The following is a 16,514-nucleotide window of genomic DNA, read 5'->3' on the forward strand; positions in this document are numbered from 1 at the left end:
TAACATTCATCTCATAATCAACATTATTAAGACTGAGCATCTGGTCATTTGTTTCGCTGTTCATGAGACATTGCTGTGCCAGGTGGTTACCATATCTGCACTCATTGGCATGAATTTGTCAGCACTTACATATACAATATACTAAAATCTACATGAAAGCTGCAGATCAGGGACAATTTGCTTCTATGGCATTCAGACAACAGGTTTAAAAATGTGGAAGTCTAATGGGATCACCAACGTTCAAGTCTATTGGTGTTGGCAGATAACCGTTCTTTTTCAATTTACTGTCAGAAAAATGATAAATGCTATATATATATTTTTTTAAAGTATAGCTTCCCAATCGTAACTGTTGCATTAGTGGCCATGCCTTTAGTTTCTTAGGCACCAAGCTCTGAAATATCCTCTCTACATCACATTTCTCCATTAAGACACTTCTAAAATCTAGCTCTTTGACCAAGCTTTTGGTCATCTGACCCAAGACTTCATTATGTGGCTCGGTGACATACTTTGTTCTATAACATCCCCACAAAGCACCTTGGGTCACACAATGCTAAGTTGTTGATGCTCAAGACAGGACTGAGGGCAGTACTGTAGCACAGTGGTTAGCACAGTTGCTTCATATTTCCTGGGTCCCAGGTTCGATACCCGGCTTGGCTCACTGTCTGTGGGGAGTCTGCACGTTCTTCCCGTGTCTGCGTGGGTTTCCTCCGGCTGCTTCGGTTTCCTCCCACAGTCCAAAGATGTGCAGGTTAGGTGAATTGGCCATGCTAAATTTCCCTTAGTGTCCAAAATGGTTAGTTGGGGTTACTGGATTACGGGGATAGGGTGGAGGGTGCTCTTTCCAAGGGCCGGTGCAGACTCAAATGACCTCCTTCTGGAAATTCACTCTGAATTCCATGATTCTATGACAATATTGAAAGCTCCCTCCTAAACAATGCCTTATAGTTGGTCATTTTCAAGCTGACAATAAGTAGTCACTGGTGATCCAGAATGGTAAAATGTGGAGAATTCCTGCTAACATTAAAAGGTGCCCAATAGCATCATAACCTCATACACTATCTACATCTTGCAGTCACACAAGTGTACCAACCAAATCCTTCTTGGGAAAAAGCACACCGAGATTGGCAGATTTTTGGATACGCAGGAAATCAAGGGGTATGGGAATGGATCAAGGATCAAACTGAATAGGGGCGATGGTCTACTCCTGCTTGGATTTCTTCTGTCAATAGGCCTAATTTAGTGTTTTTGCCAATTTAATTATTTGAAAGTTGATCAAAAGGATTTAGATTCAGCATGCAAGCAATCGAGCTGAACAACTCTACTTTTCAAAACAGAGGGAACAATGTTTCAATGAAGGTTTGATTCTCTTGGACCCAGGTTTATCTTTAATCCTCAACATGCTGTAGGTCACAGCTGTAAGAGTTCAAGAAGTTCCCCAGAGAACAAATCTGAGCTAGTAGACCTCTGCACTGTTACCGCAGGTAAAGAATAGTCATATCTGCAAAGCTTTAAGAACTGGTCATCTGTCTAGCTTGTCACGCAAGATGGAGTAGCGGGTAAAGGAAAAGACAAGGGTAGAGGGAGAAAATAAAGGAGAGAATTTAAAAACCCTTGCAATTTTAAGTGGGTTAGAATTCTTCTCCGACGGAACCATTTCTATCTGTAGTCACTAATACCAATTAGATGACTCTGTTTAGCAAAACTACACACACTTTTTAAAATCTTTCTGCGGACAGGCAGTTATTCGGTTTCTCGAACAGATGTGACTAACTCCACTCCTGATGAGTGGAGATCAATCAAGTTTGCACAGAAGACAAACGGAAAATTACGCAAGGCAGATACAAGAGTGTCTGGAGCATAAACTTATCAGCAGCTCTTCACAGAAAAGAATGATTCATGACAACCAAAGCCTGCAGACATGAGGGCTTCAAGATTTGGAAGCTTTCATTCAATTAGAATCTCTGCAAAATACCAAACATGTAACATTGACATGTAACGTTCATGGCAATGACCCTCTAGTTGGCCATTGTCATCTCAAATAACATACATCAAGTTTTGTTAACTTTTTAGCCAATCCACGAGAAACACCAACTTACAAACTGCTCCATGTTATAAGACAGAATGAAAACGTACTCTTTCACCCAATCTTCTTCATGTAGGATTTTATTTATAATGCTCAATAGGCACAATTCTACAAGGAAAACATATGTACAATTATAAACAGCACAAATGGCCATTTTGATTATACAGTTGGAAATAAAATGTACTAGATGCAGAGAAGTGTTTTGTGCAATATTTATTGGGTCCAAACTACACTGGGCAAAGAAAAAACACAAAAGCTCGGAACATAATGTTTTCAAATAATATTTGAATACTTCAAATACACTGCACTTCATTTCATTTCATTTTCACCATTGTGGAGTGTGCTGCAGTACTGCAGAATTTCTGTTCCTCAGCTCCTGCCCTATCCCTGTAACCCTATGACCCCACTTTACCCGCACATCCCTGGACACTAAGAGGCAACTTAACATGGCCAATCTACCTAACCTGCACATCTTTAGACTTTGTGAGGAAACCGGAGCACCTGACGGAAACTCATGCAGACACGGGAAGAATGTGCAAACTCAGAGTCCCCTAGGCCGGAATTGAACCCTGCTCCCTGGTGCGGTGAGGCAGCAGTGTTAACCACTGTGCCACCCATTTATTAATACTATATAAATTCAAATTAGATAACACTAAACCACTCAAATAGGCCCAGGAACATAGCTTCCAGATCTCACTCACCACACTCCTGGTTCAACTTATTGCTTGCTTTCCTTTCTCACCGTCTCTTTCCTTTCCCCCTCGTCTGACTCCACCCCCTTACACCCTCATCCTCACTCCTAGCACAACCCAGAGCAGTGACTGAGCAATCCAAGGCTCCCACCAATTTCCAGTCCTAAGCTGCAAGTGGACCCGGAGCCCAGACCATTCCTGACAGCATTTAGGGGGACAAGACCCTATCCCGGGAGACAAGGGGGATTGAGGGGAGGGGGTTGTCATTTCCTCCCTTCACTACCCCACCCCAACTTGGGTTACTCATATTTCAGCAGCTGCCTATCCCAATCCACCAGGGCACTCCTCCAAGGGCAGTGATTGGCCCGGACATGCCTCTGGGTCAAGCTGCCTGCCCTCCTATTCCTGGAACTTGGACCTCACTTTCTCCCTGCATCCTTGGCCTCTGTTGACAGTATGGCAGCTCCAACATCAGAACACCTCAACAGCTGACCGAGAATGCAAACATGTAAAAATAAATATCACAACGTAAATCAGGAATACATGCCCTAAAGAATAAATAAGGAGAAAGCAAAATTACGTTAAACAGGACAACTTAAAGCGGGGACTTACTGTATGGCTAAAGGGGTGGAGGGGAAAAGGTGTACAGTGGCGGGGGTACACGGACTAGAAGGTAGCGACGTTGGAATGGAGAATATGAATAAGTGTAGGGCTAAAAGAAGTTACACAAATAAGCATAGTGAGCAAATGGCTAGGTCTCTATTTACAAGATTGCTGATAATGTCAATCTTATACTGCCTGGAGCTATATCAATCACAATGCATGTACTGACTGGTGAAGGTAGGGTTGCAGTGGAAAGAAGTGGCGAAACCTTTAGCAGATTTATCATCTAGCACGTTGAGGAAAGGAAGCACGTTAAACTGCTCCATCTTACAAGTGAATTTTAGTGCAGAACAAAGCACATTAAGATTGGCCTAATCAACAATCTTGTAAATAGGCCACTAGCCCAAGGGTTGCCAAACTGAGCTGCAGAAGCTTTAGACATTTGCATTAATTTCCTATTGGTGGGTGTGGCTTAATGGTGTATTCTTTGAAGCCAATTGCTACTTCCTACACAGCTTGTAAATAGGCGAGTCTTCACTTCAGCAATTTTAACCCCCATTGCTCAACATCTATTTACAACACTAACTCTGGGGTCACAAAGTCTGAGGCATTGAAAAGGGGCCACTGTTCCAGTACCGAGACTAGGCCACAATTTATATTAGGAAATCGGGCGAGACCCCAGCAATTTTAGTAAACTGTGAGAAAAGGAGACTTTGTTTGCACGAGCGATCCCACTGACAACTAAGGATCTTTTATATTGAAACAAACTTTATTAAGAACACAGGATTAACCTCATTAATAGCCAAGAAAAAAAGCTTTTCAATTAACAGTTACTCAGTTCTTACAAAAATATTAAGTCTTTGAGCTTACTTTCCCATCTACTTCTAAACTTTCACATATGCAGAATCCCAAATGCCACTCATTAATAAAGTTAACACTCAGTGGCTTACCGATTTATTCACTAAGTCCTTGGGAGAGATGCTTTTGGAAGTCTGAAAAACACATCTTCTGGCATCAGAAACCAGAGCAGAACCCTAACAATGAAGCTAAAAATAACAGATTAGGGGGAATAGCTGAAAAACTAAAACAAAGGACCCAGCCTCTCCCATGAGTAACATCACAGCTGCCGAATTATTAACCCAAATTTTTTGAATAACATTACTGCAACAGTCACATAATACTATATATATATAAAAATCTCCATTTATGACTGTCGCATTGGGATAAAAATGGGAATGCTGTCCTCGTCATTTGCTCACCAAGCAAGTTCAATGCAGAAATAGAGCTCAAAGATATCCTATAAAACAATGATCAGATAACTATTTGCTGTGGGTGGCACAATGGCACAGTAGTTAGCACTGCTGCCTCACAGCACCGAGGACCCAGGTTCGATCCTGGCACCGTGTGGGGTTTGCACATTCTCCCAGTGTCTGCGTGGGTCTCAATCCAAAGATGTGATGGTTAGATAGATCGTCCATGCTAAATTACCCCTTAATTGGAAAAAAAAAATGAATTGGGCACTTTAAATTAAAACAAAACTATTTGCTGTGTATCACACAAATTCGAAAACGGGCCAAAGGGCTGCCACTTGGGACCGGAAACATGCCCAGGCTACCTAAAGTTACCCTGGAAAGGCAAAGTATCTCAAAGATTTGAACTACAGGTTAAGGAAGCTGGTTCACACTGCTACGGTGCAGTAGTAATGCAAGTGGCACTTTCCATTGTTTATTACATTGTTGTATATGTTTGAAATTTGGCATTCTTGCATTTGTCCAGGTGAGTGCAAGAAGACAAGCTTTGGCTACTCGTTTCTACTTCCAGCAATATCCAAGTACTGTACTATCAAACGACCGGTTGAGAACTTTTTTCCTCATGTGCCTAAGACTGGTTTGAAATGGATGGGACTGGAATATTAAAAAGTGACCATTTACAACGTTCAGCAGTACGAGGCCAGGATGAAAAGTTGGGTGTTCAGAAAATTAATGGGAAGGAGTAAAGGACCTGCAGGTTCAACTCATCTTGTCCATGAAATATAGAATAGAATAGAATCCCGACAGTGCAGGAGGCCGTTCGGCCCATCGAGTCGTCACCGGCCGTCTGAAAGAGCACCATATCTAGGCCCACTCCATCCTTGTAACCTCACAACCCCAACTACCGGTTGGACACTAAGGGACAATTTAGAAAGGCCAATCCACCCGACCTGTATAATGGGCAACAGTGGAAAATCTAGAAAAATGGGTAGATTCAGAGCAAGGAGAATAATCTATTCAATGCTCCAGAAAATAACATTTAAGATCTACAGCTGGACAACGCGAGAATGGAATGAATTTCCCAGAACTCAACATATTAAAGAAAGAATTAGCCCATTTCTCCCTCATACTGTGTGCTTGGCGAGAGCTTGCACAACAATCTCGGGAAATGATTTTTTTTTTTTCTTGCTTTACAAAAATCTAACATTAATAGCCACATAGAACATAGAACATAGAACAGTACAGCACAGAACAGGCCCTTCGGCCCTCAATGTTGTGCCGAGCAATGATCACCCTACTTAAACCCACGTAACCCGTATACCCGTAACCCAACAATCCCCCATTAACCTTACACTACGGGTAATTTAGCATGGCCAATCCACCTAACCCGCACATCTTTGGACTGTGGGAGGAAACCGGAGCACCCGGAGGAAACCCACGCACACACGGGGAGGACGTGCAGACTCCACACAGACAGTGACCCAGCCGGGAATCGAACCTGGGACCCTGGAGCTGTGAAGCATTGATGCTAACCATCATGCTACCGTGAGGCCCCTTTTTAAGATAGAACAGTACAGCACAGAACAGGCCCTTCGGCCCTCGATGTTGTGCCGAGCAATGATCACCCTACTTAAACCCACGTAACCCGTATCCCAACAATCCCCCCATTAACCTTACACTACGGGCAATTTAGCATGGCCAATCCACCTAACCCGCACATCTTTGGACTGTGGGAGGAAACCGGAGCACCCGGAGGAAACCCACGCACACACAGGGAGGACGTGCAGACTCCACACAGACAGTGACCCAGCCGGGAATCGAACCTGGGACCCTGGAGCTGTGAAGCATTGATGCTAACCACCATGCTACCGTGAGGCCCTTGCAGCTGTAAGACAACCGTACCGCGAAAGGCTTATGATTATGATCTCTGGTGTTACAAAAACGTATTAAGTTATCATACTCATTCCAACATGAATATACACCCTCCTCAGAGTTTTGATCCTGTTTTGGGGACAACTGCAGCCATTAGACCAAATGGCAAAGTAAGGTGCCTGTTAGCTACATTGTGTGTTTAAGATGAAAATTACAGAATACTGCACAAAACAAAGCACTCTTAGCAAGCGCATCCTTGAAGGTAACAAGCCAAGAGGCATGGCTAACGGTTTACTGTGAAGCAGATGCTGTTACATGAAACCAATTAATATTTTGCTGCTTTGCCACAGTCCTACACTCATCAATAAAATGGTCAAAAAAAGTCACAAAACCAAATTCAGCTGTTGCTAATGGGGTTGGGGACTAAAGATAAGTGGAACCGATGCTATCACACATAACTGTGACCACAAAGAAATAAAGGAAGTTGTATGGACCATGACAGCAGGAAGCACGGTGCTAATTTATTGTTTTAAGTGATCAGTTCATTTCCTTCAAAAGTCCCATCAAAGGCCATAACTGTCCTCACACATACACACTATTTCAAGCAAATTAAACAACCAAACACTTCACACTTTCTCTTAATTACAAGCAAGCAGTTCCAGGTAATATTTCTTTTTAAAAACGAAAACTAATTTTGTCCCTGTGTGGCTGCACTCAACATCCTGGAGCTCGTTGATCTGAAACTGAACCAGACTAGCCGCATTTATATTGTGGTTACCAGAGCAGGCCAAAGGCTAGAAATCCTACGGTGATTAACTCACCTGCTGACTCTCTTACCCTTCCCTTTCCCCCCCCCCCCTGCCCACCCAAAAAAAGCTTGTCCACCATCTACAAGTCATACGTGTGATGGAAATACTCTCCACTTGCCTGGATGAGTACAGCTCGAACATCACAAGAAGCTCAGCACCATCCAGAACAAAGTAGCCCACTTGATTGCTCCGCCTTCCAAAAACATTCCACCCCTCCACCACAGATGAACAGTGGCAGCCTTGTGTACCATCCACAAGATGCACTGCAGGAACTCACCAAGGTTCCTTGGGCAGCACGTTCCAAACCCACAACCACTACCATCTAGAAGGGCAAGAGCAGCAGATACCTGGGAACCCCACCACCAACAGGTTCTCCTCCAAATCACTCACCACTCCGACTTGTTCGCTGTTCCTTCACTGTTGCTGGGTCAAAATCCTAGAACTCCCTCCCCAACAGCACAGTGGGTGTACCTACACCTCGGGGACTGCAGCGGTTTAAGAAGGCAACTCACCACCACCTTCTGAACGGCAACTAGGGATGGGCAATAAATGCTGGCCTAGCCAGCGACACCCACATCCCATAAAATAAATGAATGAATTTATATATATTTTTTTAAAAACTGACCATTTGGGAGTATTCCCTTTTGTGTGGTCAGCCATTGTGTAATCAACCAATATAAACAGGGTCTTGCCCGAGCAAAGCTAATATAATGCTACTGTTTCATCACAATATATACAGTTAACTGTTTTAAGCAATTTTTTGAAAATATAAATAGGGATATGAATTATCAGAGTGACATCAGTGATGTCATCTATTTTACTGTCGCAGAAGTTAACATTCATAAAATGCATGGCATTTTCCTCACTTTCTGCTCCAAGTTACTCTTACCGTATGCACAGATTCACAACTATTAGACGATTGAAGCATAACTGTAATTACAGATGAATAACAAAGAACAACTCCATCTACAAGTTTGGTGTCGACACAACCATAGTGGGTCGGATCTCGAACAACGATGAGTCAGAATACAGGAGGGAGATAGAGAACCCAGTGGAGTGGTGTAATGACAACAATCTCTCCCTCAATGTCAGCAAAACCAAAGAGCTGGTCATTGACTTCAGGACGCAAAGTATTGTACACACCCCTGTCAGCATCAATGGGGCCGAGGTGGAGCTGGTTGACAACTTCAAAATTCCTAGGCGTGCACATCACCAAAAATCTGTCCTGGTCCACCCATGTTGACGCTACGACCAAGAAAGCACCTATACGTCCTCAGGAAACTAAGGAAATTCGGCATGTCCACATTGACTCTTACCAACTTTTGCAGATGCATCATAGAAAGCATCCTTTCTGGCTACATCATAGCCTGGTAATGGCAACTGCTCAGCCCAAAACCAGAAGAAACTACAGAGAGTTGTCAACACTACCCAGTCCATCACACAAATCCGCCTCCCATCCACTGACTTTGTTTACACCTCCCGCTGCCTTGGGAAAGCGGGCAGCATAATCAAAGACCCCTCCCACACGGCTTACTCACTTTTCCAACTTCTTCCATCAGGCAGGAGGTACAAAAGGCTGGGAACACACGCTAACAGGTTCAAAAATAGCTTCTTCCCTCTGTTACCAGACTCCTAAATGACTCTTATGGACTGATCGGATTTCTTCACACATCTTCTCTACTGAGTAGTACTACAGTCCTGTATGCTTCATCCGATGCCTGTGTCTATGTATTTACATTGTGTATTTAATGTTTGTCTAGTGGGCAGCACGGTAGCACAGTGGTTAGCACTATGGCTTAACAGCGCCAGGGTCCCAGGTTCTATTCGCGGCTTGGGTCACTGTCTGTGCGAAATCTGCATGTTCTCCCCGTGTGTGCTTGGGTTTCCGCCGGGTGCTCCGGTTTCCTCCCACAAGTCCTGAAAGATGTGCTATTAGGTAATTTGGACATTCTGAATTCTCCCCCAGTGTACCCGAGCAGGCGCCGGAATGTGACGACGAGAGGCTTTTTACAGTAACTTCATTGCAGTGTTAATAGAAGCCTACTTGTGACAATAAAGATTTATTTATTTATGCATTTTCTTTTCATATTCGGAATGATCTGTCTGAGCTGCACGCAGAATAATACTTTTCACTGCAGTTCGGTACACGTGACAATAAACCAATCCAATCCAAGTTTGACCAGTGCCAAGCTTATGCTAGGATCTGCCATTTTCCATTATGTCACCATACGATTTTACAACCAAATAATATGAAGCAAATAGTCTGACAGTTAATTGGAGGGCAAAGACATCTGCTGTAATTGAATATTCATGCAAATGCCAGAGCTTTTGAGTACCAGCACTGAATATTCATTGAGATGAGAGAGATTAGAGATATTTGAATACCAACGTTGAATATTCATGTCAATGAGAGATTTGAGTACCAACACATATACAGTACAAATATTTCGATAGACTTTGGTCTGGCCTCAGACCCACATTATACTTACGTATTGCACACAGTCATTGTCTGACATGTATCTCCAGTGCAGAACTCCGAGATAGTGCTGTACTGTAGGTTGATATGGTTGAAGAACGTTGTTGCTAAAAAAATTCAAGAGAAGAAAAACGTTACATAATGGCATTCATGTCTGGCATCACAAGGCACAGAATTTACAGAAAATCCTTGTAAATCAACTGCTCAAGATGAATTATATTCAAAGCAGTAAAAATGTGTTTGGGTGAACAACCCTCATGTTTTTAAGCTTTCATCATTACCGGCCAATTGGCGAACAGCAGATGGCATCGCAAACTGATTAGAATTTGTACAAGATGAAAGTTCTTTCCCATTTAATTCCAAAACATGAACAAACTACTGAATGAATACCGTTTTCATTAAAATTCGAGCTTTAAAACTTTGCTGGAGGCCAGATATTTTAATAAACACTGAATCAGAAACTCGGTCTACTCTGTCTCTACCCCTCAAAATTTTGCATACCTCAATCATGTCACCCCTCAGCCTTCTGTTCCAAGGAAAACAAACTCAACCTCTCCAATCTCTTCTCATAGCTACAACCCTCTAGCCCTGGCAGTATTCTAGTAAATCATCTCTGCACTCTTTCCAGAGCAATCACATCCTTCCTAATGTGGTGACCAGAACTGCACACAATACTCTAGTTGTGGTCTCACCAGTGTCTTATATAATTCCACCATTACATCCCTTACTTTTGTATTCCATGCCTGTGCCAGTGAAGAAGAACATGCCATATGCCTTCTTTACAACCTTATTGACCTGTACTTCTACCATTAGGGGCCTGTGCACTTCCACACCAAGGTCCCTCACCTACCCCTTTCAGTTTAGAGGTTCACTAGATTGATTCCAGAGCTGAGGGTTTTGTCTTATGAAGAAAGATTGAGCAGTTTAGGCCTGTACTTTTTAGAGTTCAGAAGAATGAGGGGAGATCAAATTGAGATATGCAAGACGATAAAAGGTATGGATAAATTAGACATGGAGCGGATGTTCCCTCTTGTGGGACATTTTAGAACCAGAGTCATTGTCTCAGAATAAGGGGTAGCAAATTTATAACAGAGATGGGGAGATACTACTTATCCCAAAGGGTCGTGAATCTGTGGAATGCGCTACCCCAGAGCGCGGTGGATGCTGGGACAGTGAGTAAATTTAAGAAGGTGTTAGACAGATTTTTAATTAGTAATGGATTGAAGGGTTGCGGAGAACGGGCAGGACAGTAGAGTTGAGGCCATGATGAGATCAGCTATGATCATATTGAATGGTTGTGCAGGCTCGAGGCTAAATTGCCCACACCTGCTCCTAGTACTTCTGCTCTAAGGAAGAATTATTCTGTCTAATTTCCACCTTCCAGCTCTCGGTCTGTAGTCCTGCAGGTAACAGAATCTCGAGCACAAATCTGGTGTTCTTGATTGATAAAGGGGATCGGGGGTTTTGGGGAGAAGGCAGGAGAATAGGTTGAGGAACACATCAGCCACGATTGAATGGCAGAGCAGACTCGATGTGCCGAATGGCCTAATGCTGCTCTTATATCTTATGGTCGACGGAACAAGATTATGATTATGAAACATTTGTTGCAGAACAGCACCTCAATCACCAAGTGCTTGCAGCTAGGGTGGGCAGAGGAGACCGATTTTGATCAAGACTTGTGAGTCACATTGTCAAATGTACATCACCTGTTGTACTTTTACAAGATAATGAAGCAATTGTGTGATTTGGTTGCTCTGAAGTAATTTCAGCCTAAAGTAACCAATGTGCTAATGTACTATACCTTCCTCATAGAACATTACAGCTTTACTGTCATTCTTGTGAACTGGGTAATAGGCACGGCTGAATAATAGAATGGTTGAAAATGCTAGAATTTACTTGCTGAACAGTTGAGGATCAGGGGCAATGCTCAAGTTCAGCATGGTCTCCTGCTCTAGACAGTTTTCTTTCGATGTTAAAGTGGGGTCGAGCACAAAAGCACCGAGCTGTTTTGCTGCACAGTTGGGTTATCATAAAGAACAAACCTGTCTGCTTTCGAAATAGAATGCTCACTTATTAAATACAAAATGTACAGTGCAGGAGTATTCCTTCGCCCCAGTGGTCCCTACAATACCTTACACCAGTCTCCTCCCACCGTTCTTCACTTTATCTTGACATGGACTAAGACTTTAAAATGTATTAGCAAATGCATCTAACTGAATATGAACTTACTATTGCTAGCTAGCCATTCATTCAGGTCAATTTCATGTGGCAAAGTCACCAACTCTTTAAAGTTGAAATCGGTTATTCTTGCTTTGGTATATTCGGGCTCCAGATACAATTTCTTCTCCTCTGCTGCTGTTTTTTTACCGTTTGGCTTAGTCTTTGACTTCCTAAAAGAAAACAAAGAGTGTAGTTGAATGGGACTGGTTGGACGAGCTTCAATTCTACTTGCACCATTTAGTCGGTAGTCTCAAACATTATTGTGTTTACATAAATATCATGAAGGAAATTCAGCATGCCACGCAAGTGTTGTGCAGAACAATGAAATCTAAAGGAAAACAAAATGAGCATGGGAATGGAGAACAATGCAAACCAAGATACTATCCCATTCCCAGAACACACCAATAACAATCACTATGTTAAGACCGTTTTCCCTTCCCCATGTCCTGCTTTATCATAATCAAATGGATAGGTTGTACACCATGTCGAACTCGAGCAATGCATCTAATCATTAACTGTTTGACAAGTAAATTCCAGCATTTGGGACCATTTCTATTATTCAGCCTTAGCCTATTGTCTTGCAGTACACAGACACCCAGTTTACGAGAATGGCAGCAATGCTGTAATGCTCTATGACTAAGATAACACATTAGTACAATAGTTACTTTAAGCATAAATTACTTCAGAGCAGACAAGTCACAAGCCTCCACAATCTTGTAAAAGTCCAACTGGTGATGCACATTTCGCAATATGAATCACAAGTCTTTATCTAAATCAATCTCTTCTTCGCATTCCAGTTGTCAAAACGTGGTGATTCAAGTGGTGCTCAGCGTTGATCGCTTCATAATCTTTCCATCTGCTCTATATTCACAGTACACAATATGTTCACCCTGGAAAGTTTGAAATGCACCTGGCCACTGAAGGACAGATCTGAGGCGTTCAAGGCAGACGACCCTGTCCTATACAAGAAATCCAGGTACGAAACTCCGCAAAGCCATCCGGGATGCCAAGAGAGCATATCAAACTAAGCTAGAGTCACAGACAGACTCTCGACGGTTGTGGCAAGGACTAAACAACATAACGGGCTACAAAGCGAAGCCGAGCAGTATCTCTGGCAGCAGCGCACCCCTCCCCGACGAACTTAATGCATTCTATGCTCGGTTTGAGCAGGTAACCAACAATCCGCTGTCAAGTGCCCCAGCAGCCCATACTTCACCCATACCCACCATCACAGTTTCCGAAGTCAGATCGGCCTTCCTGAAAGCGAACCCACGGAAGGCGATGGGCCCGGACGGGATCCCTGGTCGTGCACTCAGAGCCTGCGCATACCAGCTGGCAGAGGTATTCACAGACATCTTTAACCTATCCCTACTCCACTCCGAGGTCCCCACCTGCTTCAAGAAGACCACCACCATACCGGTACCAAAGAAGAACCAGGCAACATGCCTCAATGACTATCGCCTGGTGGCCCTGACGTCAGTTGTAATGAAGTGCTTCGAGAGGCTGATCATGAAGCGCATCACCTCCATACTCCCGGAACGCCTTGACCCACTTCAATTCGCATACCGTCGCAACCGGTCCACATCAGACGCCATTTCCCTGGCCATACACTCATCCCTAGAGCATCTCGAAAACAAGGACTCCTACATCAGACTCCTATTTATTGACTACAGCTCCGCCTTCAACACCATAATCCCAGCCAAGCTCATATCAAAGCTCCAAAACCTTGGACTTGGCTCTCCACTCTGCAACTGGATCCTTGACTTTCTGACCAACAGACCACAGTCAGTAAGAATGAACACCAACACCTCCTCCACAATAGTTCTCAATACCGGTGCCCCGCAAGGCTGCGTACTTAGCCCCCTACTCTACTCCCTGTACACACACGACTGCGTGGCAAAACTTGGTTCCAACTCCATCTACAAGTTTGCTGACGATAAGAACATAGTGGGCCGGATCTCGAATAACGACGAGTCCGAATACAGGAGGGAGATAGAGAACCTAGTGGGGTGGTGTAACGACAACAATCTCTCCCTCAATGCCAGCAAAACTAAAGAGCTGGTCATCGACTTCAGGAAGCAAAGTACTGTACACACCCTGGTCAGCATCAATGGGGCCGAGGTAGAGATGGTTAGCAGTTTCAAATTCCTAGGGGTGCACATCACCAAAAATCTGTCCTGGTCCACTCACGTCGACGCTATCACCAAGAAATCACAACAGTGCCTATACTTCCTCAGGAAACTAAGGAAATTCGGCATGTCCACATTAACCCGTACCAACTTTTACAGATGCACTATTGGGCTGCATCACAGCCTGGTATGGCAACTGCTCGGCCCAGGACCGCAAGGAACTTCAGAGAGTCGTGAATACCGCCCAGTCCATCACACGAACCTGCCTCCCATCCATGGACTCCATCTACACCTCCCGCTGCCGGGGGAAAGCGGGCAGCATAATCAAGGATCCCTCCCACCCGGCTTACTCACTTTTCCAACTTCTTCCATCGGGCAGGAGATACAGAAGTCTGAGAACACGCACGAACAGACTCAAAAACAGCTTCTTCCCCACTGTCACCAGACTCCTAAATGACCCTCTTTTGACTGACCTCATTAACACTACACCCTGTATGCTTCAACCGATGCCAATGCTTATGTAGTTACATTGTATATCTTGTGTTGCCCTATTATGTATTCTCATGTATTTTCTTGAATTTTGTTTAATTCCCTTTTCTTCCATATACTGAATGATCTGTTGAGCTGCTTGCAGAAAAATACTTTTCACTGTACCTTGGTACACGTGACAATAAACAAATCCAATCCAATATATTTATCAATGTGCAACCATTAAGTGAAGACTTAAATTGAGTATAACTGTAAATTCCAATGGTAATATAGTGGTACGAGAAATTATGGACATTGCATACACATTATTCAAACTAAATTGCAAAGAAATTGCTCAAGATGTAAACGATTGTCTATAATAATAATCACTTGTCACAAATAGGCCACATTCCGGCACCTGTTCGGGGAGGCTGGTATGGGAAATGAACCCGCGCTGCTGGCATTGTTCTGCATTACAAACCAGCTGTTTTAGCCCACTGTGCTAAACCAGTCCCTTCTCTTAGATGAAATTTAACAAAATTAATTCCATATGTTTTCCATTTACTTGCAAACAATTCAAGTGTTGAAAGAAATAGTCTGTTACCGATCCCACTGAAATTGATCAATTGATAAAGACTTCAGGCACTACACGCTAAGCAATGTTTAACTGTACAGCACAAGACTGCCAGCACATTATTTAACTTTAAGCCAAAACTACAATTTCTTATTTAAGTGATCATCTTGTACAGGCATCCCATTTCATTCGATTCCCCTCACAGTAGAGCACAGGCCAGCTGCTCGAACTGAATACAAGAACAGATAGTCAGACCCATTCTCCATTGCTTGATTCTCCCCTAAAAATTACAGTAGGATCAGGAACCCATCACATTTACATTCACAAATACCCAGTAGAGCTGTGTGCACTTTAAGGAAACATTTTTTGGCTTGTGACATTTTGCCACATGACTTTTTTTTAACCAATGACCCCGAGGGGTCCCTTAAAATTCTATTCCATTTTAAAGAAAATAGAATATCAATTTGAGCCAATTTTTAAATTGATCCAGTGGCATAATTTACCAATTTAAATAAAACGACACAGGAAGATTTTAGCACAGATTATGACAGCACAAATTAAGCAATTTTTAATCAAGTAAGTTGCAAAGTATTAACTCAACAAAAGGTTAGTTACCCATTCCTCCTTTAACATAGGTAAACTCAACAAGACATTCATTTATAAATCATCTCGTATTTCAGAAGCATCCTGAAGTGCTTCATATACATTAATTTGCAATAATGTTGCCCTAATGAGTAAAAAAATGATCAATCTATCAAGCAGCACTTGCTAAGCAATAACTTGCTCACCAACCCTCTATTTGGGTCTTCAGCTCCTGATCTCATTGGCTTTGATTCAAACATGGACAAAAGAGCTGAACTCCAGAGGTGAGGGGAGAGTGACTGCCCTTGACATCAAGATAGTATTTGAGCGAGGGTGGTATCAAGGAGCCTTAGCAAAACTGGAATCATGGGAAAACACTCTGCTGGTTGGAGTCATACCTAGCACAACAGAAGATGGTTGTGGTGGTTGGAGGTCAATCATCCTAGTTCCAGGACATTACTGTAGGGGTTTCTCATGGTAGTGTCCTAGACCCAACCATCTTCAGCTGCTTTGTCAATTACCTTCCTTCCATCATAAAGTCAGAGGTGGGGACGTTCGCTGATAATTATACAATGTTCAGCACCATTTGTAACTACTCAGATACTGAAGCAGCCCATGTTCAAAGGCAGCAAAACCTAGACAATATCCAGGCTTGGGCTGACAAGTAGCATTCACGCCTCACAAGGGCCAGGCAATGACCATCTCCATGATGAGAGAATCTAACCATCCTTTGATACCACCCATACCATTTCTGAA

The 16,514-nt window shown here is 43.1% G+C and overlaps 1 protein-coding gene across 6 annotated transcripts in view; it reads right to left on the reverse strand.

Annotated features, from left to right (window-relative positions):
* The window catches only part of LOC119971910 (MOB kinase activator 2), a 242,493-nt gene that overhangs the window by 30,311 nt on the left and 195,668 nt on the right, over positions 1-16,514 (reverse strand). For all 6 annotated transcript variants that reach the window (XM_038808223.1, XM_038808228.1, XM_038808225.1 and 3 more), the window contains 2 exons: positions 12,015-12,175; positions 9,799-9,892 (listed from right to left, as the gene is read on the reverse strand). In XM_038808223.1, coding sequence (XP_038664151.1) covers positions 9,799-9,892; positions 12,015-12,175 — 255 coding nt within the window. The remainder of the gene's footprint in view (positions 1-9,798; positions 9,893-12,014; positions 12,176-16,514) is intronic.

This window comes from Scyliorhinus canicula, chromosome 9 (assembly GCF_902713615.1).
Source record: "Scyliorhinus canicula chromosome 9, sScyCan1.1, whole genome shotgun sequence".
In the NCBI taxonomy this organism is placed as follows: Eukaryota; Metazoa; Chordata; class Chondrichthyes; order Carcharhiniformes; family Scyliorhinidae; genus Scyliorhinus; species Scyliorhinus canicula.